This window comes from Sinocyclocheilus anshuiensis, unplaced genomic scaffold (assembly GCF_001515605.1).
Source record: "Sinocyclocheilus anshuiensis isolate Anshui unplaced genomic scaffold, SAMN03320099.WGS_v1.1 scaffold386, whole genome shotgun sequence".
Lineage (NCBI taxonomy): Eukaryota > Metazoa > Chordata > Actinopteri > Cypriniformes > Cyprinidae > Sinocyclocheilus > Sinocyclocheilus anshuiensis.
In genome coordinates, this window is record NW_015542332.1 from 58,642 (window position 1) to 82,455 (window position 23,814).

General features: G+C 36.4%; 2 protein-coding genes across 4 annotated transcripts in view; both read left to right on the top strand.

The window, feature by feature from the left end:
* The first annotated feature begins 654 nt into the window (after window positions 1–654).
* Window positions 655–13,389, top strand: LOC107691024 (5'-AMP-activated protein kinase catalytic subunit alpha-1). Of its 2 annotated transcripts, XR_001634507.1 has the most exons (11): window positions 655–825; window positions 3,179–3,320; window positions 4,038–4,131; window positions 6,148–6,292; window positions 6,413–6,500; window positions 6,632–6,856; window positions 6,978–7,127; window positions 8,087–8,435; window positions 10,009–10,135; window positions 10,809–11,411; window positions 13,181–13,389. XR_001634507.1 is itself a non-coding variant. In XM_016489478.1 (10 exons), exons 1-10 carry the CDS (start codon window positions 729–731, stop codon window positions 11,111–11,113), a joined length of 1,722 nt encoding a protein of 573 aa, XP_016344964.1. In that variant the 5' UTR covers window positions 655–728; the 3' UTR covers window positions 11,114–13,389. The 2 variants fall into 2 exon arrangements, 1 of the variants encoding a protein (XP_016344964.1); XM_016489478.1 differs by having other exon boundaries at window positions 10,809–13,389.
* Window positions 13,390–14,371: 982 nt separating this feature from the next.
* Window positions 14,372–23,814, top strand: part of kank1b (KN motif and ankyrin repeat domains 1b) — an 11,000-nt gene continuing 1,557 nt past the window's right edge. For both annotated transcript variants that reach the window (XM_016489479.1, XM_016489480.1), the window contains exons 1-8: window positions 14,372–14,587; window positions 16,252–16,333; window positions 17,134–19,593; window positions 19,702–19,788; window positions 20,590–20,689; window positions 20,882–21,004; window positions 21,094–21,181; window positions 23,171–23,390. In XM_016489479.1, coding sequence (XP_016344965.1) covers window positions 16,303–16,333; window positions 17,134–19,593; window positions 19,702–19,788; window positions 20,590–20,689; window positions 20,882–21,004; window positions 21,094–21,181; window positions 23,171–23,390 — 3,109 coding nt within the window. In that variant the 5' untranslated portion in view covers window positions 14,372–14,587; window positions 16,252–16,302. The remainder of the gene's footprint in view (window positions 14,588–16,251; window positions 16,334–17,133; window positions 19,594–19,701; window positions 19,789–20,589; window positions 20,690–20,881; window positions 21,005–21,093; window positions 21,182–23,170; window positions 23,391–23,814) is intronic.

The window sequence follows — 23,814 nt, forward strand, 5'->3', positions numbered from 1 at the left end:
AATATACAAATACATATACACATTAGTTGTATGCAGTTCAGCTGTGTATTTATTTATTTTTTTTTTTGAACCTGTGATATATAACAATATATATCTTTATCACTTTTTTTTTTAAATCAATTTCACATATCTTTGCTGAATAAACGTATTAATTTCTTTCAAAAAAGACAGAACAAAATATATTTGAACGGTAGTATAATAAATTAACAACAACAACATAAATAAATAAATAACCTTTCCAGGACACATGTAGGGAGGTTGTGTGTGTGGTCTCAAACAAAACTTAAATTTAGCCAGTTAATCACTTATTCCTGCTATAATAATAATAATAATAATAATAAGAAGAAGAAGAAGAAGAAGAAGAAGGATGATAATATACCAGAAGAAGAAGAATGATAATATACCATTATTACTATTTTTATTATTATTATTAGTATTATTATTATTATTGTTGTTGTTGTCATATAACATTATTATTATTATTATTATTATTATTATATATATATATATATATATATATTTTTTTTAGAATTTAATTTTTATATATTATTTTTAGTTAATTAGTTAATTATTTTAGTTAATAATTAGTTAATATTTTTCACTTATGTATTAAACATTAATCCAAGCGTTTGGAGCTTGTTGTTTTGGCGCGCTCTTCTGTACCGGTAGTTGTCAGTAGAGACGCTGCTGTCTCTCTCTCTCTCAGCAGGTAGGGCCTCAGAGCGAAGATGGCGACGGACAAACAGAAACATGAAGGCAGGGTGAAAATCGGACATTATATTCTCGGAGACACCCTAGGAGTGGGAACGTTTGGAAAAGTCAAAGGTAAAGCTGTCCGAGGTGTTTTGGGTTTTGTGTTATTGTTGTATGGAAGACAGTAAAGCAAAACTGGAGAAGATCGAGCCTTTAAGTGCGGCTAAAGCTGCAGCACTTGTTGGCTAATGACAGTGTAGTCATGAAACAAACATTAACAACAAAGCTTTCTGTGATGATCAGCGTTGATAATGTTAACCGATCGATGCTGACGTAGTTTTCTGAATATGTGCGTGCATGTTTTGTGTTAGTCTGGTTTGTAGAGGGATTGGTTGCAGCTAACCTGGATAGCTTTATGGTTTATGAAGTGATTCGTATTCTGAAGTTGCAGTTTGGTGAGGATTGATGGATTCGCTCGTTGCACAGGCCAAGTGACAACGACAGATGCAGCTAGTCATAAAGTCTTCGTCAGAATGACAAGAAAATAGTTTATTTAAAAAAAGTTAATTTTGTTGATAAGGTGCGTGCTATGAGTCAGATGAATTAAAAATGCTTGCACTTTTTCTGTGTTCCAGTCGTGACTTCAATAATCGAGCATGACATGTATATTAATGGCGATTAATGACATCCGTATTTGTCAGGCTAGCGTTGTCTTAACTTGGGGTGAAACGTGGTCATCGATTCATAATAAAACATCCGGCAGTCACGTCACTTTACTGTAGTGAATAACTTATTTCTATGAACAACAGCAACAACAAAACAACATCTGAAATCTAGTGACACAGAATAGTTATATTTTTATTAGTTGTAATAGGGTATAAACGTAATATATTTACATTATCCAGATAAGTAAATGTGTGTTTAGTCTGTGCTTGCCTTTCACTTTATTATAGTGGTCAAGTTTTAGGATGTAATGTTTATATTTTAAACCTTTTATTACATGTGTGTATATATATACATACATACAGCATAGCCTCCATAGATACATTCTTCAGTTTGCACAGTTTGGAGGACATTGGACATAATGTTAAAAATAAAATACTGAAAATAAATATTTGCTTTTAAATCAGATGAGTCGAAGACAGATTAATTGATTAACCTACTTTTAACTGTATGTTTGCCAAGGAGCACCCAACAGTTGGTGACATTTCAAAAAGTCCACACTCTCAATCATGTTTCCTTTTTTCCCACATCAGTGACACCACATCTGATGCAATAATTAAATGCCTACTGTACTAAGTCATGGCTTCCCAGCTTGCTGTGCCCCTGAAACCAATGCATTTGCCTGTGTTATGGGGCAATACATGATGCAAACCAAAGGTTTCAAGACAGGATGTGTGTTGTGTGGAAAGATTTCTGGGAAAAGAGAAGTTTATGTACCGCTGACAGAACATGGAACCTACTAATCAACAATCTAACAAGTAGCCTTTATAAACAAGGTTGACAGTGATGTTTTAGTACTAAGAAATATGTGAGGTCTGTGGGTACTCACACACACACACACACACACACACACACATAATTCCCTCTGCATGACTGAGTTTGTGTTAATGCATAACTAGAGCAGTCTAGTTAATGCAGGTGGCCTGCTTTTAAATGTTGCAACTTAACCGAGACCATACCCAGCTTCTAGGAATGGTTCAATGTACGGCCTTCAGCACATACTGATGCAGCAATATCCAGCCTTATAAAAAGCTGGTTGGCAAGGCCTTTGCCATTATGAAAATAGTTTATGTAAAAATTGAGTAAATGTGCAGTGAACCTCGCACATTAACTGGCTCTGTGATGTTAATGCAAGCCTCAAAGGTGCTGACTTGCAGCTGTTTGAGTGTCATTTAGCTCAGTGTTTGTTACTTCAGGACGCAGATATTACAGTATCTGTGTTGATATTAAGTTAACAAAAATGGAAATCAATATTGGTAATATCAAATAATAATATAATTATTTTTATTATTACCATAAACAGCATTGGCCTGACAATTTGCAAATTACGAGTTGAGTTGAGTTTTATATATTATTGAGTTTGAGTTTAAAATACAGCAGCAAATGTGTGGTTTAGCAGCGTGGATTGTGGAATAAACACTAGGTGAAATAAAGTATTAGTTTTAGCCAAATTACCAAGTGACAAATTGATTTGTACCATTTGTACAAACAGCCGTTGCCATCAACAGCAAAAGATTGAGAGAACGCGTTCTGCTCCTTTTCAAAAGCCTGTTTATTTTGCTATGATTATATGGTTGCTTGCATTTTATTATTTGTATTTAGCAATTTTTCCACTGCTGTCCGTGGCCCTATCAGAACAGACCTGTCACCCACTGGCACTAATTTTGTATCTTTGTCTGAAACACATTGGACATTTATTTTATTGTATTTGCATAAATGTAATCCTTCACAAACATTTGTTTCTTTCTACCTGTCTGTGCAGTGGGCCAGCATGAGTTGACAAAGCACCAGGTGGCGGTAAAGATTCTGAACCGGCAGAAGATCCGTAGTCTGGATGTGGTGGGGAAGATTCGACGCGAGATCCAGAACCTCAAACTCTTCCGTCACCCGCATATAATCAAACTGTGAGTACTGATTCATTCCATCTGTATTCTAATACACAGATAATGAATTTGCAGTGTTCCATTTCGGGGCTAGAATATGCTACTTTGACCTACTCATAATTGTTTTGAGTTTATTTTTTTATATATATATATATTTATCCCAGTGTATGTAAGAGAGTTACAGATTGATGTGTGTGCAAATGAGCCCCCATGTTTGTATGGAAATTTGGACAGGCTTTCTTAGTGACCCTGCTTGCATTTTTGTGGTTTGGAATGAGGCAAGACATTCACATAATTGCAGAGGATGGGAAAGAGGGAGGGGATTTCCATTTCCTCCCATTATAGAGAAGAAGTAAAATTTTGCCTTTGATGTTCTAAACAACTTTTTTTTTTTCTTTCACCCTGATTGTTGTCTGTACTGTGGCCAGACAAGACATGGGAATGTCGGAGCTATCCAGTCATGCTCCAAAACCATTAGGGATTAATTTACTTTTCTCATATAAATAGGGGAACAATAGTAGAAGTGAAAAATCGAAGCCTTGAAATATGCCTTAATTCATCTCTAAATCAGTACTAAATAGGGAAAGTTCAGAATTTATTTATTTTTTTAGAATGATGCAAACATTTTGTACACATTTGAGATTTTTGCATAGTTCTTCAGATGCATTACGTTCACTGCACTGACAGAACCAGTGACATGTATTCTTTGCCAATTTGTGCATTTTGTTTGTTTCATAGTTACCAAGTCATCAGCACACCAACAGACATCTTCATGGTAATGGAATATGTGTCAGGAGGAGAACTCTTTGACTACATCTGTAAAAATGGAAAGGTACATCTTCAGTTTTAATTTGTGGGTTATGATTAGGGCCTTAAAAAATGTATTGATTATAATGGATAATGAAAATAACTGACTTAATTTAGTTGTTGTGTAGTTTGGTCTTTGTGCTGTGCCTAGAGATGCTCCATCAGTGATGGCTTTTTAATATTGTTAAATAATTTACAGTAGAAAAATACTTTTACTTAAATTTTAATGTGGTGTTCTTATAATGAGAACATTTCAGTTTTGTGGAGTGACCAGCAGAAAGTGAGAAAATTGATGCCACACACGTTAATCAAATACATCATAGAGCATCTGCATGCTTGTCAATCAAACAGAGCTCAACAGAAAGAAAAAGTGCATTTTGATTACAATAGTTAAACAATAGCCATACAATTTAGGTTTAAATTAGGGATGCACCGATGTATCGGCCGCCGATTTTTCTTCAATTTATAACCATCAGCATATCGGCTGATGCCAACATTTCAAATAAGAGAGGAAGTGACAAATATCAAGTATCGGAATCGGCCAATAAGTGATTGTTAAAATCGGTATCGGTATCGGTCCCAAAAAATCCTATCGGTGCATCCCTAGTTTAAATGATTTGTAATCGTGAAATCCTAAATAGAATGCAAGTAATTTGGTATTTGTTTAAATGAACTGTAACTTTTATGCCATTGGCATAAAAAAAACGTAGTCCCCTTGCGTTAGTTTATTGCAGTTCATCTGAACTCTATTCTTCTGCTTGTGGAATAATCTTTTCCAATCTTGCCAGAATAAATAAATTAATCTAAGAATTAATTTTTAAAAATGTACACTACTATTCAACAAGCATTAAATTAATTCAGCATGCATTAAATTGGTCAAAAACGACAGAAAATTGTTTTAAAAATTCTGTTAAAATTTCTTTTTAAAATCACCATAAGAGCTAAACAAAACACAGCACGAGAAGTGAACATTAAACTCTCTCTCTCTCAGTTGCATTATCATCAACATACAGCGAATTACACAGAACACTTATTACAACTAACAGTAAACAAATATATACAGATCTCATGCCTTTTCGGGGGGTGCTTAATAAACTGACAAACTTTAAATCCGAAGAACTGCGTGCTTTCATATATATATATATAATAAATTTAATGCAGGTGTTTTTTAACTTTGCTGATTTAAAACATGATCAAAATACTATCTATTTTTGATGCCAACATTTCAAATAAGAGAGGAAGTGACAAATATCAAGTATCGGAATCGGCCAATAAGTGATTGTTAAAATCGGTATCGGTATCGGGCCCAAAAAATCCTATCGGTGCATCCCTAGTTTAAATGATTTGTAATCGTGAAATCCTAAATAGAATGCAAGTAATTTGGTATTTGTTTAAATGAACTGTAACTTTTATGCCATTGGCATAAAAAAAACGTAGTCCCCTTGCGTTAGTTTATTGCAGTTCATCTGAACTCTATTCTTCTGCTTGTGGAATAATCTTTTCCAATCTTGCCAGAATAAATAAATTAATCTAAGAATTAATTTTTAAAAATGTACACTACTATTCAACAAGCATTAAATTAATTCAGCATGCATTAAATTGGTCAAAAACGACAGAAAATTGTTTTAAAAATTCTGTTAAAATTTCTTTTGAACTTTCATTGCATCAAAGAATTAAAAAAAAATGCATAACAATTTCTACAAATATTTTAAGCGGCACAACTGTTTTCAACATTGATAGTAATAAGAAATGTTTATTGAGCACAAAATCAGCTTATTAAAATTATTCCCTAGGGATCATGTGACGTTATGGCTGCAGAAAATTTAGTTTTGCATCACAAGAATGGATTACATTTTAAAATATATATTATATGGTGAATGTAAGACATCTATTCAAAATCGACCCCAAATGTTTAAAAAGTAGTATATATCAGGAGCCACAATAATGGCACAGTAGGTTGCAGAAGGGGAACTGTAAACTGAATGTTCAGGTCAGTTCACATGGGAAATGTGTAAAAACATGTTCTTGTGTCTCTGGTCAGTTGGACGAGAAGGAGAGCAGGCGTCTGTTCCAGCAGATCATCTCAGGGGTGGATTACTGCCACAGACATATGGTGGTGCACAGAGACCTCAAGCCTGAGAACGTCCTGCTGGATGCACACATGAATGCCAAGATTGCAGACTTTGGTATGTGAACTCTTCATATTAAGAAACATGAAACAAGTTAGGTTGTTGGTGGATTTGCTCTTTCTTTAATGTTTATTTTACAGGCTATACTAACTTAAACTTTGACCTTTCTTCATGTAGGCTTATCAAACATGATGTCAGATGGAGAATTCTTAAGGACGAGTTGCGGTTCTCCTAATTATGCTGCTCCTGAAGTCATCTCTGGAAGGTACTGTTTGCATTTGTTTTTTATTTTGAAATGATCTCAACCTGCTCTCATCCTCTACGATAATGCTCTGTGTTGTTTTGAATGGCTTTGTGTTGTCCGTTCATTTATATTTTCTTGCTGCTCTTGCTCAGGTTATACGCAGGGCCTGAGGTGGACATCTGGAGCAGTGGTGTGATTTTATACGCTCTGCTGTGCGGAACGCTGCCGTTTGACGATGACCACGTGCCAACACTTTTCAAGAAGATCTGCGATGGAATCTTCTTCACGCCTCAGTATCTGCACCCCTCCGTTATTAGCCTTCTGAAACACATGCTCCAGGTGGACCCCATGAAGAGAGCCACTATTAAAGAGATTCGGTCAGAAGCTACACAAACACTGTCCATTTCAATTTTGGCAATGCCAAAACTATTATGATGTGGAGAGCAAGATTTCTAAAAGTGCAAATCTCTTTCTCTGTTCGTTGCTCTCCATTCTCAGGGAGGATGAGTGGTTTAAACAAGATCTCCCCAAGTATCTGTTCCCAGAGGACGCTGCATATAGCAATAATATGATTGATGAGGAGGCACTGAAGGAGGTGTGCGAGAAGTTTGAGTGCACTGAGGAGGAGGTGCTCAACTGCTTGTACAGGTTTGTGTGTGGTTTTTTTTTTTGCATCACACATTTTGTTACTTACACTTCTTTAGGGTGTCTACGCACTGGAGGTAAATTTCATATTAGAGGAAATTATGACTTTCATTTGGAATGGGGAATTGCAGTGGTGTTGATGGAAAATGCCATGTTTTTTATATGATCAAATTAAACTTTTGCAAAGGACTTTCATGTTGGCATCTAATCCCAGCTTTTGATAAAGATTTCCTGATTTGATTAGATTTAATTTCTGAAGACAGATGAGTTTCATTACTGAATAAGTCTGCTTTTTGAACTAATTATTTAGTGAATTATCAATGAGTTAATAACCCATTCAGACAGTCACTGAAACACTGAAATCATAAATGTTTCTGAATAAATTATTCAGAAGAATAATTATTAAGAAGAAACATGCTGCAACCTACTAGCAGTTTTAGTTTCCTATTTAAACATTATTTCAGTATTCAAAATTTGGTAACACTGTTCCATTAGATAATACATCTAAATAAACGGAGCAGTAAATTTGTTATTATTTATTAATCTTTGTTAATGATGGTTAATAAAAAATACAACTGTTTATTGTTAGTTCATGGTAGGTATGGTCCTTTTTAAATAAAAAACATTGTATAATATCTCATTATCGTTATTGGCAAAATTCCAAAAATACATAATTTTTGTCAATATCGCAGTTCTGTTACATTTGGGTATGTTACAGGTAAAATGTCCATTTCACTTAGCTATAAAAGAATTCTCTCTGCTAATAAGACCGATTTAAAATTGTAACCCATCTTTTTTAAACTACCTGTTGTTTAAAAAGAAACACCTAAAAGAGTTAAATGTTTCAGGAATTGGGCTGTACTAGCGTATAAGCTCTTTCAGTGTCACTGCAGTCAAAATAAATGCTACCAAACAACTATAAACTGTCATCTGTCCTGTTTTTGCCCTTGTTTGCTTTGCAGTCGCAATCACCAGGATCCTCTTGCTGTGGCCTATCACTTGATCATAGACAACCGGCGCATTATGAACGAGGCCAAAGATTTCTATTTGGCTTCCAGCCCCCCGGACAGCTTCCTAGATGACCTGCCTGCGCACCACTCTGCGAAGATTCACCCCGAGAGAGTGCCATTCCTGGTGACTGAGTCCCAGCCACGTCCTCGACACACGCTGGATGAGCTTAACCCCCAAAAGTCCAAGCATCTCGGTGTCCGGCGGGCCAAGTGGCACCTGGGAATCCGTAGCCAGAGCAGACCGAATGATATCATGAGTGAGGTCTGCCGTGCTATGAAGCAGTTGGACTATGAGTGGAAGGTAAGCGCCTGTGCTTGTGTTTTGGATTGTACTGTACATTTGTAGGAACACTGAATTGTTTAGCATTTAAAGAGATTAGCATTTTAAGAGTTATCCTGTATGAAATGCTTTCTTTTGTGGAACACAGAAAAAGATGTTTTGAAGAATGTTTCAACATTGTGTGTTTGTCCACACAATGAAAATGGTGTCCAATGCAATATTAGAATGACATAAGGGGTGAGTAAATTGTGATAGAATTTTCATTTTTGGGTGAACTGTCCCTTTAAGGTGAGTAATTTGTTGCCATGTTTTGGAACAGACTATGGGGATAAATTGCATTCAGACAAGGAACCAGTTAGTCAATTTAGGGACTGGAAAATAGAAATTGTAGTAATAAAGGGTGGAGGAGTGGTAAAAATAGATAAATAGAGTGAACTGCATTTCCTGGTATGCATTTCTACTGCTTGTCCTCCTGAGGTTCATGAGCTTAGGGTAAATTCCATCTCTGCCTTGTGGGAAAGATGTTTTAGGGCTTCTTGTAGATTCTATAAATAGAAAAGGCTTGACTCTCTCTCTCTCTCTCTCTCTCTCTCTCTCACACACACATACAGGCAGGCCAAATAGAATGTTAAAAGAAATCTTTACAATATGATATCTGCATATCTTACTGTCATTATTATAACACCTTGGAGCTAAACAGAACCTCTAATGTATTAAGGACAGAATTTGTTTTTAATAATGCACTTCGTTCAAAAGTTTGGGGTCAGTAAGATATTTATTTTTATATATGTTTTTGAAACCTTTTTGAAGTCTTTTATGCTCACAAAGCTGCATTTGTTTGGTCAAAAAATACAGTAAAACAGTAATATGGTAAAATATTACGATTTAAAATCAGTGTTCTTTTTTAAATCGTTTTTAAAGTTGTATTTATTCCTGTGATTGCAAAGCTGCATTTCAGCAGCCATTCTGTCTTCATGATCTTTCAGAAATCATTCTAATATGCTGATTTGGTGATTAAACATTTACTGTGGAATTCTGGGCTCTCTCAACATCTGTGGATGAAACATAAAATTACAGATGATTATTTTGTTTTTGTTTTCAATCATATTATGAAAAAAAAAAAATGCCTACAAGACGAATATCCAAAAACGATGTTGTAGCAGACATACTTCCTTACATGTAAATACACAAGGACAAATAATTATTTTGTTTAATTATTTGGATGTATGCCTTCATTTATGCAGAAATGATGATTGTCAACCTGTGGCAGAAGGTGTTTATATTTTTGCTTTGTGTGTCTTAATTCATCTGGTTGAAGTTCATGTATGCTTGACTGAGTGAGTCATCAGTTTTAGAGGGAAGTGGCTTACATGTCTTTGTTTATAATAGTTTTCGTTCTTTGTCTTATCTCATAGCGGCCTCTTATCATGTGCTATTCAGGAGTACGCCATTCAGACTTTCTCAAAACAGTGTTACAGTGCAATGTACCAGTCCCTTTTAAAGTTAAAAGCCTTGCTGAATATTAATGAACTTTAGATCCATTACAGTCACATTTTACTCTGCTGACGTTTTTTTTTCCTCTGTGGTTTGATAGGTAGTTAATCCTTATTACTTGCGAGTGCGGAGGAAGAACCCAGTCACTGGCATACATACAAAGATGAGCCTCCAGCTCTACCAGGTGGACAGCAGGACCTATTTACTAGACTTCAGGAGCATAGATGGTAAAATTGTCACTTTGTGTGTGTGGTTTTATTCAGTGCTTTAAAACGTATTTATTTATTTATTTACTAGTTGGTACTTTAATTTACAGTAATTAATAAAAAAAATATATAAAAATGTATACATAATCACACGTATAAGGATATGAATCACACAGAGTGGTAACTGAATAAATCTGACTCTTGTACTGAATGCAAATATTATTTCAGGATGTCCAAAGTGTTACCATGTTATTCATTACTTAAATCTTGTGAGACTGTGACAGTGTAGTTTCTCAATGGTTGTTCATTTGACAACATGTAAAAATACACATTGTGAGTTTCGTAATCAATAGTATTTTATAAAAATGAATTTAATTTAACCACATTCTTCTGTCTGTCTGTCTGTATATAAATAAAATATATATAAAATATTTTTTGGCATTTAAAACTAGTTATTGCATTGTGTTAGTGTAGTTATTTTTAGTAACAAGTTAGCATGAAATTTGAAAACACTTTACGTAAGAATGTAAATTAAAACAAAATATTTATTTCTTAAATGTTATATTGGTTCTGCTAAAATCTCAATGATCATTCCAGAAAAGGAATCATAACCGAAATTCTGTTAAAATTTCTGTTCTGGAGAGCGTTTTCTGTATATTTCACTCTCTAAAGCCTTCTGTTCTGTTTCATTTAGATGACATGGTAGAAGTAAAATCAGGGACTGCCACACCTCATCGCTCTGGCTCAGTCGGTAACTACCGGACTACCCTAAAGAACGACAGGAATGAAAAAAACGAATGTGAGGATGCAGCAAAGGGCGACGTGTCCGCTCCCTCCACGCCTCCGATATCCGGAGGGAAAGCGGCAGAAGGCTCTCTGGCTTCTTCTCTTACCTCCTCAGTGGATTCCACAGGGGGAGAGATCCTCCCCCGCCCAGGAAGTCACACCATAGAGTTCTTTGAGATGTGCGCCAACCTCATCAAGCTGCTAGCACGATAACTTGTGCTTCCTCTGATGCCTTCTCTCTCACTCTCCTCTGTCTTCCCTCTCACTCTCTGGCTTCTTTTCTCTTTCTTCTGGAATGCTGTCTACCTCTTCGTCCTCTGATATCTGTCATCATCCACAGCAGTTTTTCTATCTCTGTTCTTTTCGTCTCTCTTTTTCTCGCTCAGTGTCTTTAGAGCAATAAGCATGCGGACGGACTCAAGACTCCATGCATCCCACTCGCATAAAAAAGCTGAATGGTCTGTGGCTCTACAGTCGCCAGGATCAGCCGGTTTAAGAGGATTGAGAAAAGGTACAAGGAGGAAAAGGATGGAGGTTGTTTTTTTGTGCCACAGTTAAGATGTCAGAAAGATTGCTAAGCCACTCTATAGTGTCTAAACTCTTTTAGAGATGGTTTTACAATTCTTTTCTGGGTTTTATAGCAAGGATTTCCTTGCAGAGTGAGGCGTAGAGGTGCATTTAAATGAGTTATACACTGAGCTAGCTGTACTGTACACAATGCTGTTGCGATTCTTGGCGGACCAAGAGATGTATAAAGAAAGAGCCCTTGTGAGGCATGTGGGACGACGAGTGAGACAGAAAGCGCTTTTGCACAGTTTTACCTGTAAGTTTTTGTGGGCCAGTGTCAGAACTGGTTATACCATTGATGAGGCCTACTGGGAAGGCCACTCGATTAGGAGGAGCCGTCTTAAAAAGTGGGGCCAATTTAACGTGGTGGGCACTTTAACACAAAGGGACAACTTGATAAGTCAGCCTTTCTTAAGGAAGAGACCAATATTAAACCCATTTATCCTGAAGGAGTGCAATGTCCTTGCCTCTGTTTCATAGATTTTTGTTTGTTTGTCACACCTTAGTCTTTTTTTCTATTCGCTCACATTTTACATAAATTTAAGTATATACAGAATTTAAACATGCATTTGGATTTATATTTATCAGTGCTTTAAATGGGGTTGTAGATTGTATTAAAATTGTGATATTGGACTGGATTTTTTCAAAAGAAATATTTGATTGTATCACTGTAAGATGTTTTATTCCATACACTGCTTTATCAAAAAAAATTTTTTTACTGTTATTTTATTTGTTTTACAAAATAGTGGTTGCTTGAAAAAGAAGTTCTCCTTAAAGAAAGAAATCAAATGTTTTTGTATCCCCCCCACTTTTACAAATTAAGTCTCTGTAGTAAGACAGGCCCAGTATTAAAAATGAAAATGGAAAAAAATATCAAATTAGAATTGAAATATTGGCGCATACTGAGCAATCTCCTTAATACTGTGTTTACAAAGTCATAATCGTAAGATCATAAAATAGAAAAGCGCTTCCTACTTGCATGTGACTTTATGTGCCCTCATATGAGCCTGTGTAATAAACAAAATTCTACAAAAGTCCACAAAGGAAAGAACTGCAACCTGTTAACAATGAATGAAATTATGTTATGTAGGAGCTTACTGACAGGAGTAATCCTCTTCTTCATATCAGTTCTTTCAACGCATGTTTCATAGATGAAAAGGAAAACAATATAAGTTTTAAGTAAGTTGCTCTTGTTCATTTGCCTGCCCAGAGCTCCAGCTATGTTCAAATTAAATGTCCCAAATTCAGTGCTAAAAAAGCTAAGACGTAATTTTAAATAATACATTTATTCTGTGGTATGTATGGCACAGCATATTTACATTTTAAAGTCTGAATGTCTTAACACACATTCTTACTGCATTAAAGAAATAACTCTTAGTTCTTATGAATGCAGCAGTATCATATTCTCAAAAAGAATATTTAAGGAGATTTAAGGCCAGTAATTCTGATTCGACCTTCTGGAATTCTTGAGTCTTTGTTACGTGTTAAGATCTAGTTTCCTAAAAGGATGATATTGTTTTTGTTCTAAACTCATTTGAGAATCTATTAATGAGATGTATGAGCTAAAACTTGACAATCTGTGCTTTGCAAGTCAGCTTAAGACAAATCCAGAGAAATTTAGTTTTGCTCTGTCCCCTTTATCTTTTTTCCCCCCAAAAGGTTATTTCCCTGTGTAGTTGTCTAATTCAAATGGTAACTCTTCTTTATCACTAGGGAACCATTTCAGTGTCTCCACAGGCTGTTTATTCAGCCATCGAAAAGAAGTTTAGAAAATCTGTTGATGTTCTTCTCTTATCTGCATTTATGTTGATTATCTGTGCAGAGATGCACCTCATGGAGGCTTGCCAATGTAAATTTACAGATAATTACTGATAATTTACAGTTTAAAAGATGATTTGTAAATACAACTACTAATAAACTGATACATGAAAAATGATTGTATTGTATCTTTTGACAACATGGTGTATGTTATGTGACTATATTTTTATAGAAATGTTTGATCACTGTTTGATAACTTACGTAGTAAGCATACACGCAGAACTTTTAAGTCAGACTTCTCCTTTTTCTTCTTTTTTTTTTGTTTTTAATTAACTAGTAAAATACTTAAAATTAAAAAAAAAATGTTGTATGTATTCTTATATTTTTTTGTTGAGCAAACAGGAACAATAAAACCATAATGAAATTTATCCAAAGGGTTAAAATTGTTCTTAGGCTAAGGATATTTTTTTATACATTTTGTCAGGCCAAGTTGTCACGTGTTTACAATATTATATATATTTAATTTTTCATTATATTAATAATTCATGATTTTTATAATTAATACTTTTTTCATCAATAAGTAATTACAAAACTAGTCATGTTACATTTTACGTTGTGTTTTCATGAGTTGATAAGAGTTTCATGATTATTTTAGTTTACATTTAGCTAAAAATTATATTGAAAAAATGAGCAATAGCTTTTCTGTGGACTTTTGTAGACCTTAAGGTATGTAGCCTGCAGAAATAGACTTTCTAAGCAAACCCGTCTTTATTCACTAAAGTAAAATGAAGGCGGTCTCCCCTATGTGTAGGCCTGTTATTTATTGTTTCTTCCAATGCACATCTCTAACGAGAGATCTGTACTTCAGAAAATGACCAGCAGATGTCACTTTAATCCTGAAGACATCTGTCATTATTAGAGTTAATTTGAGTTTTGACAAAACATTCGTTTCTGATTTAACTTCTATGCATTTTACAGTATTAGGCTACATTTTTATAATTATAAATTAAATGGAATTGTTTAAATATATTATTTTTATACAAACCATATATAAATATATACCACAGAACCATACATGTGGTTATTTTAAATTTAAATAAGTACGAAGTAGCACGCTGTTACGAATTCACGCTGATAGACCTCTGCTGCACACCTGCCGTAATGCGTCATGACGTAAGCAGCAACTCCTCCATACGCATATCTACAGAGAACAGCATGATAAAGTTACTCCAGGACTGACCGTTCACGCTAAACTTTCAAAACTGGAGCACTGTTTCCAGATAAACAACAGTGTTCAATTGTAAACGCAGAAGAAACGCTGAGCAGTGTTCGTGTTCATATCTGAAGCTGGGCTTCGCTCTGGTATGTAAACAACAGACTCACCTGCACTAGTGCAGATGGGATAGACTATCTTTTTGAAAGCTATTCACTGTATTATTTAGTCGTTCCTTTGGGCAGTCCAGAAATATATTGCTGCAGAGATGGCGTTTTGGAGTCTTTAAATGTATGTAAATGTCATTAATGTTTCAGAGAAAGGTTTAAAAATATCTCAAGGCAAGGTAGAGTAATTATTGCTGCCAAAATACAAAGTATTGGTTATTGCACTCTCTATTTAAGTTATGTTTACATTCATTAAATATGACGGTGGTATTAGTTAAGGATCTGGGTTCTGTGGTACAGCTGAGCTAGTCTCAAATTAGTATGTAATCCAGTGAGCCCAAGATATACTGGTCTGTACCAGGAGCAGATTATGTCCATTATTGCACACATACATATTTTTGCCCTTAAAGGATGCAGCATCCAGTAAAGCTAACCAGATTGCTTTTCCCTCTTTCATTGCATTCCAACAAAACAGCCTTTGTTTGTGTTTAAGGATTACATATTAGTTGTTTTGCTAGAGTGCTGACAAATCAACAGCATGGGCATTTGTTACATTTAGTAATCCAGTTCATTTGTAGTTTTTGTCTGTTATCAATGTTTTGCAAATTATATGCATATTAGATGCATAAATGATTTATCCATGAGTAGTCATTTCAGTTCATATTTGTTTTTCTGCAGTGCGAAAACAACTGTATTTCTTAATATGTGCCAAAAGAAATGATACAGAACTTTTTCTCTTTCATCAGTTGTGTTTTACATTTATTTTCTTAGTTATTCTCAGGTGTCACTTTATGCCCTAAAGCCTTTATGCTTATATCATATATGCATGTGTGTTCATGGATCAGTGTGCATCCATTTGTGCGCATTGTGTCAATGTGTCCGTGTCCTCTCACTGCCAAGCAATTCAGCTGACACAATGCTTTACCCAATGCAGGTCTCATATTTCAGATATCTGTCTGCAGTGACAGTGCAAGCTTCTCCTGGTTTGCAGGGTCTCTTTCATTCTTCATTTCTGTCGTAATCGGAAGGAAGTGACATTACATTGTGGACACATGTGGTTTTGCTTGTTGCTGTTAGTGTGTCACTGAGTTATAACTCTGCATATAACAGCTGCAGCAACTGTAAAAACGCTGAAAAAAAAAAATATATATTCAAACCAGTTTATCCAAAAGACTGAGAAAAGAACCATTTTTTAACAATCCATTCATGTTTCACTATCATTGCCTTTCTCATTCTTTCAGCCTCTCTCTTCAGGTGGTGTATTGCAGAACTACAGACTGCTTACATTTCATATCTCCAGCAGGGGGCAGAATATGAAAAGATAATGAATCTCTGTTAACCATAAATAAGCAGACACAAAACCTTCATCTTACACCTGTCCAGTTTTATATTTTTGTTTATATATTGTTTGATTGAAGTGGCTTGAGTTTTAAATTGTTACATGAAATACAGCTTGCAGTCTGGATAAAACCCTTCCTGTAACAGTTTCTTGTGGAACAAGAAAAGATTAATAGCAGAGCTCTGGTTGCAATACTTTGTCATTGAGTAATACATAATACTTTTTATCAGCTAAACAACAACAGGCACATCTGTGATATGTTTAATGTACTCTGATTATATATTATTGTCTGTTCTTGTTTTCCCAGCGTTTCCACTGCTGAGAAATTTAACAGCGGTATTGTCAATCAGCAGCTGCCATGACTCAAGAAACACATTTCCATCGACAACGTAAGAATCAGCAACTCTGCAGTTGGAGTTTCACCAGTTATCACCAAAATGGTTTTGATTTGCATTCTCTCTTTTTTTCTGAATAATGCAAGGGGGTAGATTTGTTTGTATTTGATTGGGGGTTTTTCTGTATAAAGGCATGGTTAGTGTGGTTTTTATTCCTTTTCAAAGGAAATGTTTTAGAGTGCTTGAGTGGATGAAAGAGGAAGGGAATAAAAAAGCAGTGGGTGGAGAGAAATGCAAAATAAGAGACTTAAGGCCTCCTGGAGGAGGAGAGTAGACAGAATAAGACTAGGACAGAGAGGAGAAAGAGAGCAGTTGAACTTTCTTGGAACTTTATTAGATTTACAACAGTTTTTTGTGGAAATTCTAATCAGCAGGTAAGAAAAAGAATATGTCATCTTTTAGATATATTTATCTATATAATTTTGATTGAAATTTGAGGGTTTTAATAAGGAATGCATACTACTTTTTCACAGAAATCAGATACATTTTGAAAGTTGAGAATGTCGCTATTTGTAATGTTTCTAGATTGCAAAGAATATGTATGTACTTACTATTTTATTAGTAATGATTGTTTTCTTTTTGGTTTCCGCAAGTCTCTTTTTGTTCTGTGATTTTTATATTGTGTTTTCAGACATGTCAGTTATTTCTACAGTCATAAATTTTCATGCCCGTGGCCTGGAAGTGTATTTTTAGCTTTTACAAAAAAGTTATGATAAAGACGCATTCATATTAAACTTTGTGTTCTTTTCCAAATTTCTCTGCTAAGTTCATTTTTGTCTTCTTTGTTTAAACAGACTGGAGTGAGATCTCTGCTGACACTTTCCAGAGTAGCCCGTTCAGCATCGATACACCATATGGGTACCAGCTTGACTTAGACTTTGTTAAATACGTGGATGATATCGAACGAAGTGACACCATTCGCCGACTGTATTTTAACAAGCGGCCGGGGGTGGCAAATGCTGCCTCTGAGCCGCAACGCATCATAAACCCCACACACTGGACTTCCTCAGAGTCTTTGTCCTCGGTGAGCAGTGATGAAGCCAAGAAAACCTCTCTCTCTTCATCCTCTTCCTCTTCTTCTGTCAACAATAGAAGACCGCCACGTCCCCATTCCAAACCTAAATCTTCCAGTCAAAGACCAGAGGTCCCTCAAGACCTAGTTACCTCTCAGAGGGATGAACATGGGATGCCTACCCCAGCCACACAACATCCTACCCCAACCAAATCAAATCCTCTAGTAGAAAAGACTCTGATGGAAACATGCAGGCGTTTGGAACATGAGAAAGGCTCATCGCAGCAAGGACCTCCAGAACCACAGCCGCGGCGTAGACTGGCCAGTTTTGGTGGTCTTGGATCTACCGGTACCCTGTCTCCATACACAAGCTGGAGTGCCCTAAATCAAGGTGCTAAGATGACAGTCTTAGACCAGCCCAGGCAAGGTACCTTGTTATTGGGGAGCGGCCTAAAAATCAGCCCCTCAAGCTCAGGCCGGGCATCTCCAGTGAACGGTGTGAGCCCACTCCACCTGCAGATGGTCAGGGATCAGATGGCAGCTGCTTTACGAAGATTAAAGGACCTGGAGGAGCAAGTGAAGGCCATTCCTGTCCTACAGGTGAAGATTGCTGTTTTGCAGGAAGAAAAGAGACAACTGACCGCCTTGGTCAAGAGCCAAGAGGAATCTCAAAAATCTAGCGCTAGCATTGACAAAGATTTACAAGAATTGAACAGCAAACCAGCGATGGAGGGTTGGGAGCACAGTGCCATCTCTGGTCTGACGGATTTTCAACAGCTCAGTGTTGAAATGCAACTGCTTGAAAGGAAGATCCAAGATGCACGTCTTGAATCCTCAGCTTTCAAGATGAGAGATCGAACGTCTGTCGCAGTTGGAGATGACAGGCGCATCGATGAAGTCAATGCCATTCATCACCACAAATTAAACTTCAGTAAGGATGTTGCTGTCGATGTCAAACTTGAGACTCAGTCAGTGGCTGTCGGCGTCACTGAGACTATGCTCGGCGTGGTATCTGACAAGGAAGCAGAAACCGAGTTGCAGCAGCAAACCATCCAACATTTAAGTGACCGGGTTCAGATACTGGAGGCAGAGCTTAAAGAAGCAATGCTCAAGGCAGAAATGGGTAGGCTGAGGAGTGAACTGCGGGAAGCAGAAGCGAGAAACCGTGCCGACAAGAGTTCCTCTGCACACCCGCAGGCAAACTGCACCGCCACCCAGACTAAGTCACAAACTCGCACTCTTGGGGTTGGAAACCACACCAACCTTGTGCATTCTGCTGTTGGAGGAGGACTAGAGCAGATTTCCATTGATGTTGGAGTTTCCTGCAAACCTGAGATGAAGGTTGCATCGTCTGGCCCAGATACACCTATGAAAGAGCGGGAAGTGCGCAAAAGAGTAGAGCAAAAAGATCAGTGTGTCGGAAGCAAGAGTGTGGCAACACACAGTCAAGGTGCTGGGACAACAGTGTGTGTGTGTGATGCTGCCACAATTACCTCAGAGACAATGGAGAACAAAATGAGCATTTCCCGCCAAACAGTGGGCTGTGGTGACTGCACGGTCGACGTGGATGTCAGATCTGTCAAATCACAAATTTCCCAAGGAACTGTCACTGACCCAGTTCGAAGTGTTGACTTGGGTGTGATGGCAATCCCTCAGACCATGTCTCAGCGTACCAGCACAGCCTTTTGCACCGTCTCACGCAGCACCAGCACTTTGCAAGCCTGTATCTCTGAAGCCAGCACCAACACAAAGCACACACTGACCAGAGAAAGACATACCAACACACCACATGCAATGACCCGATCTCTGGCGGTTGGAGATGGGAAGGTTTGCGACCGAGTGGCTGCTGTTCAGATGCGCTCTGTTGGAACTACTGCATGCTTAGATAGAGGCACAAGCATCCCTGCTGTTCCTAATGTTATGACACGTGACGTGGGCATTGGAATGGCAAATATCAATGAGAATATCCTCATCGGACTTCATACGCGCAACATTGCATGTGGCCCATCCCGTCTGCCAGATCCGGTCAAGACGCGTAGCATTGGCGTAGAAGTGGGAGACGGGAGAATACGCGACTCAGAGGGCCAAATGTTTGTGCAGACTGAGCCTGGACTTGACCATTATATAGATCGCATGCAAAAATTACTTAAAGAACAACAGGACCTATTAACTGACAGTCACCCTGGGGCAAAACATGAGGTCATTCTACAGTCCCATGATGTTTTAGATAAACAAGTTGGAGGTAATGATGTGTATATTTGTGTTTCTGCCTTTGAAAGCATTTTTTGGAATTTTAGATACTTTGTGGTTTCAGCTGATTGCTTGCTTTCATTTTCTTTCTAACTCCCAGGCATTGCACAAAACCAGACATCAAATGAAACTTCAAAAGTTAAAGAAAAGAATCAAATGGAGTTGCAGATGTCTGCTGCTCTTCATGGTATGTATTATTTGTTTCAAAGGCAACTCAAGTCAGTTAGCAAGCAAAAGTATAGCATCCTGGTCTAAATGACTCCACCCGACAAAGAAGTGCATGCAGGACACAAAAAGAAGCAGAAAGGAGGAGGCTTTTTTTCAGAGCAATCTTTTTGCATTGGAATTTGAACAGGAAGTGAAAATAGCACTCTCTGGTTTGTCTTTTGGCTGAATAAGCCCTACACTTAGAATATTTGGGTTGCTGTTGGCTTGTGGAATGCTCTCATGTCTTTTGGTATGTGGCAGACACAGGCATGAATACCATCCACACTGGAAGCCTGCTCTGCGCATGGTTTCTGAAAGACAGGAATGTTTGTGTTTCAGGAGTCCTCATTTCAGAATAAAAAGAGAATTTAGCAGGTGTGTGTGGTGCATAAAGGAGTGTGTGCATGTTTAGGTGCTGTCATGGCAGACCATGAACAACAATGGAATGTTTTCAGGAATTTTTAAGCTTTTTTTTTTTTAAGGCAAGGATCTGCAAATAAGAGGATTCCCTCAGAAAAGACTTAATTTCTTCTTATTTATTATTTAAATATTATGTTGCAAGGAAAGGGAGATAAACATCAACTGTATGCAGATTTAATTTTATCCCCAAACTTCAGTTTAAAAACCTGTTTTAAGAATTCTGCAAAAAAAAAAATCAGCAACAACAACAACATCAACAACAAGAAGCAATTTTACACATTTTACTTGAAAATAATTTTTGAGTCATATATTGTATCCCATCTTATTAATTTAATCAGGAATATGATGGCATCTCTTTCAGGCTCACCCAGTGATGATCGTTGTCTCAGATCCATCATTAAAAGGAGAAGCACCAATCTGAAGTCCATGGATAGTATGAACCCTAAGCCTGCCTCACATGGGTAAATAAAGGCTTTCATTATTTAATCATAACTAATAAATTTTAGCTCAGTGTCCCATTTTTTCTTAATGCTGAACTAGAATTATTTTACCAGATTGGTTGTATGATTAATTTGGAATAATATGCATTGCTATTCATACCTATGCATTGTACATTTAATTGTACATCTCTCGCTTTCTTTGCATCTACACAGAGGTACTGTGGACCCCCTGTTTGAGGGTGGTGATTCTGAGGATGAAGAGCAGAAAAAAAGAGAAAAGAGGGAGAAAGAGAGGAGTGCCAAATATAAAGGGAAGATTCCCAAGAGAAAAGAAAGGTTCATGCTTCTAACAAGTTTTGTTTTATCAGTGCAAGATGATGCTGTTTAGCAAAACGTTATCATGTTACATTTGTTTTCTACTGTAGGTATAAATTTAGTGAGAAGATGCTTTCTGCCTGCCAAACTCTGGAGGTTCACCTCAATGGCAGCAAGGTTATATCCAATAGAGAACTGGTGAGTTTCAGAACAGTAACAGAGATCTGTGTTTTAATGTCAGTGCTTTTATTGTTTCCAGTTTTTTTTCTTCTCTTCAGTTAGTAGTTACTGTATAGTAGATGCTTTTTGAGGAGTCTTAGTCTGTAACATTTAAAGCCCTTTGAATGTATGTGTTTTGTACATCCTTTATTATCAGATATGGATTCCCAGACTTTAAATCACTATTTTTTAACAGATTGTATAGGTTTCATTCATTTTTTTTTTTTTTTTTTACTTCTCTTTGGCTTTTGCCGAGTAATCATTTCACCCAAATTGTTAGTGGCTGAATTGTTAGTGTGTTCAGTTGCTTTGCAGCAACAACAACAGTGTTGAACCATCTCAGACAGGTCTAGCTTTAGTGAGCAAACATGTTTATCCCTAAAAATGGCAAGACCATAAAGAGACATCAGAAAATTAATGTATTGCTATTTTCCATCTTATTGGGACACAAATAATACAACTTGACCATTTTTTTCAAAGCATGACTTTTAATTTTGTTTTAAATGTTTGCATCCCACAGGATACATTGCCAGTTTGGGGGTATAAATTAACTGAAAACAGAACAGTTGTGTATAAATGCTTGTTACAACATGGTTGTAATTCCTGAACGCTTTGGAATATCTAATAAGATCTAAGGTTGGTCTCTTTTTAAAGAAGACACATAGCAGATTATTGCTGAAGTGAAAGCATTTCAAAAAAAGAAAGTATAAAAAAGTTACAGAAGTTTAAGTTTGCAGTAAAGATAATGCAGTATACTATTTTTTTTTAATTGTATATAAAATAAACACTTTATAAAATATGTTGCACTTCAAATTGCTATAAAAATCCAAGCCATATATCTAACCAAGTTATGTTCCAAATTTGAAGTTGATATCATCAAAATTGTGGTTCCTGTGAGATTTTGTTTGGGCACTATACCAAAAATAACCACTGGGTGAAACCCAAACTCTATTGATTTCTTTTGATGCAGTTTTCTGTCACAAATCAATAATTTTCTGTCATAATATCACTTCTATTACAAAACAGTCACCAAAGATGGAACCTTGACTGTCAGACCTTTCCAACGATATGTGTTTTGTCAGGATTACAAAAATATTAGATTTTCTAAAACACAAGCCACAAAATCACAGAGTATATATATATATGTTTTTATATCTTGATTTATACCCCTAAAAGGGCGACGTATCCCCTGAGATACAAACATTTAGAGACGGATTACAAAAAATGTAAGCACTTAATTCATGAAATTTCAATGTAAACCTAATAAGCTAATGCTGAACAACAGCTTTTTTAAACAGGTAAGTCCCCTCCAACATGTGTAAATATGTGAGCTAGATCAACTTTTATAGGAGGGTGAGTAGATTTCCCACTACAGGCGGCCATGCAGTTTTAAATGCTGCCCGTGAGCTAAACAAAGAATGTATGAACAAAGTCAATATATCTAAATATTCACAACAAACACCCTTTCAACATGAAACCAATAAATGAGACCTACACTTTCCCTGCCTCTTCCCACAGCCTCTCAAATGTTTGTATCCCACAGGATACGTTGCCAGTTTTAGGGTTATGAAACTTCTCAAGGCGCAGAAATATATAACTCAACAACAGGAAAACAAAAGAAGGACAAACCCAACTTAATTTATGATGTATTGTGAAACTGTATTTCGGTCTGAAAAGCTCAGTTGTTGATGTGTTCTATGTTTACTCACTCATATCCCATAATTACCCACTGGCATATAGATCAGATTGTTCGGTACTCTGTGGGATTTGGGGAAGTTTAAAATTATAGTGTTGCTGTATTTTCTTTCTGTGTTAAAAGTAATTTAAGCCTGCTTCATTTATTTGGTGTCATTTTTGTTCTTGCCTTAGCATGTCTAAAAAGTTTCTGTGTGGTTTACCCAGATACTCTACCCAACATTTTAGTTAAATTTATGTATTTTTCATTTTATCTGTTTGTCTTTGTAAAAGCGTTCCTGCCTGAGTACAGTGCAGCAGGAGTGGTTCTGTGTGTCCAGTCAGAAGAGGGCATGCCCACAGATCGTGGAGGACTTCCTCTTCGCTTGTCGCCATGTCTCGCCTGATGTCCTGTGCTATGTGGCCAACATGGCTGACCAAAATGGCAACACAGCCCTCCACTACAGTGTGTCGCACTCTAATTTCATCATAGTAAAGATTCTGCTTGCTGCAGGTACCTTGAAATTTATTAATCTATAATCCTAGATTAATCTGTTGTGAAGTAACGCACCAGATCAAACTTTTCTGTTCATTCTATATATCTTTCTTTTATTATTTATTTAGCTGTACTATTATTACTTTTTATTTAGCTGTATTAGTTGTGCTTGTTGGTTCTGCTTTGAATATTTCAAAACCAAGTATATACTTTTTTAATACTTTTATTCAGCAAGAATCCATTAAATAAATGGTTTTCTAATGACCTTTCTATTCATGTGACACTAAAGCCTTGAGTAATGATTGCTGAAAATTCAGCATTCCATCACAAGAATAAGTTACATTTTAAAATCTATTAAAATAGAAAAGTTATTTTAAAATGTAATAGTATTTCACAATATTACTGTTTAACTGCATTTTTTATCAAAAAGCCTTGGGGAGTA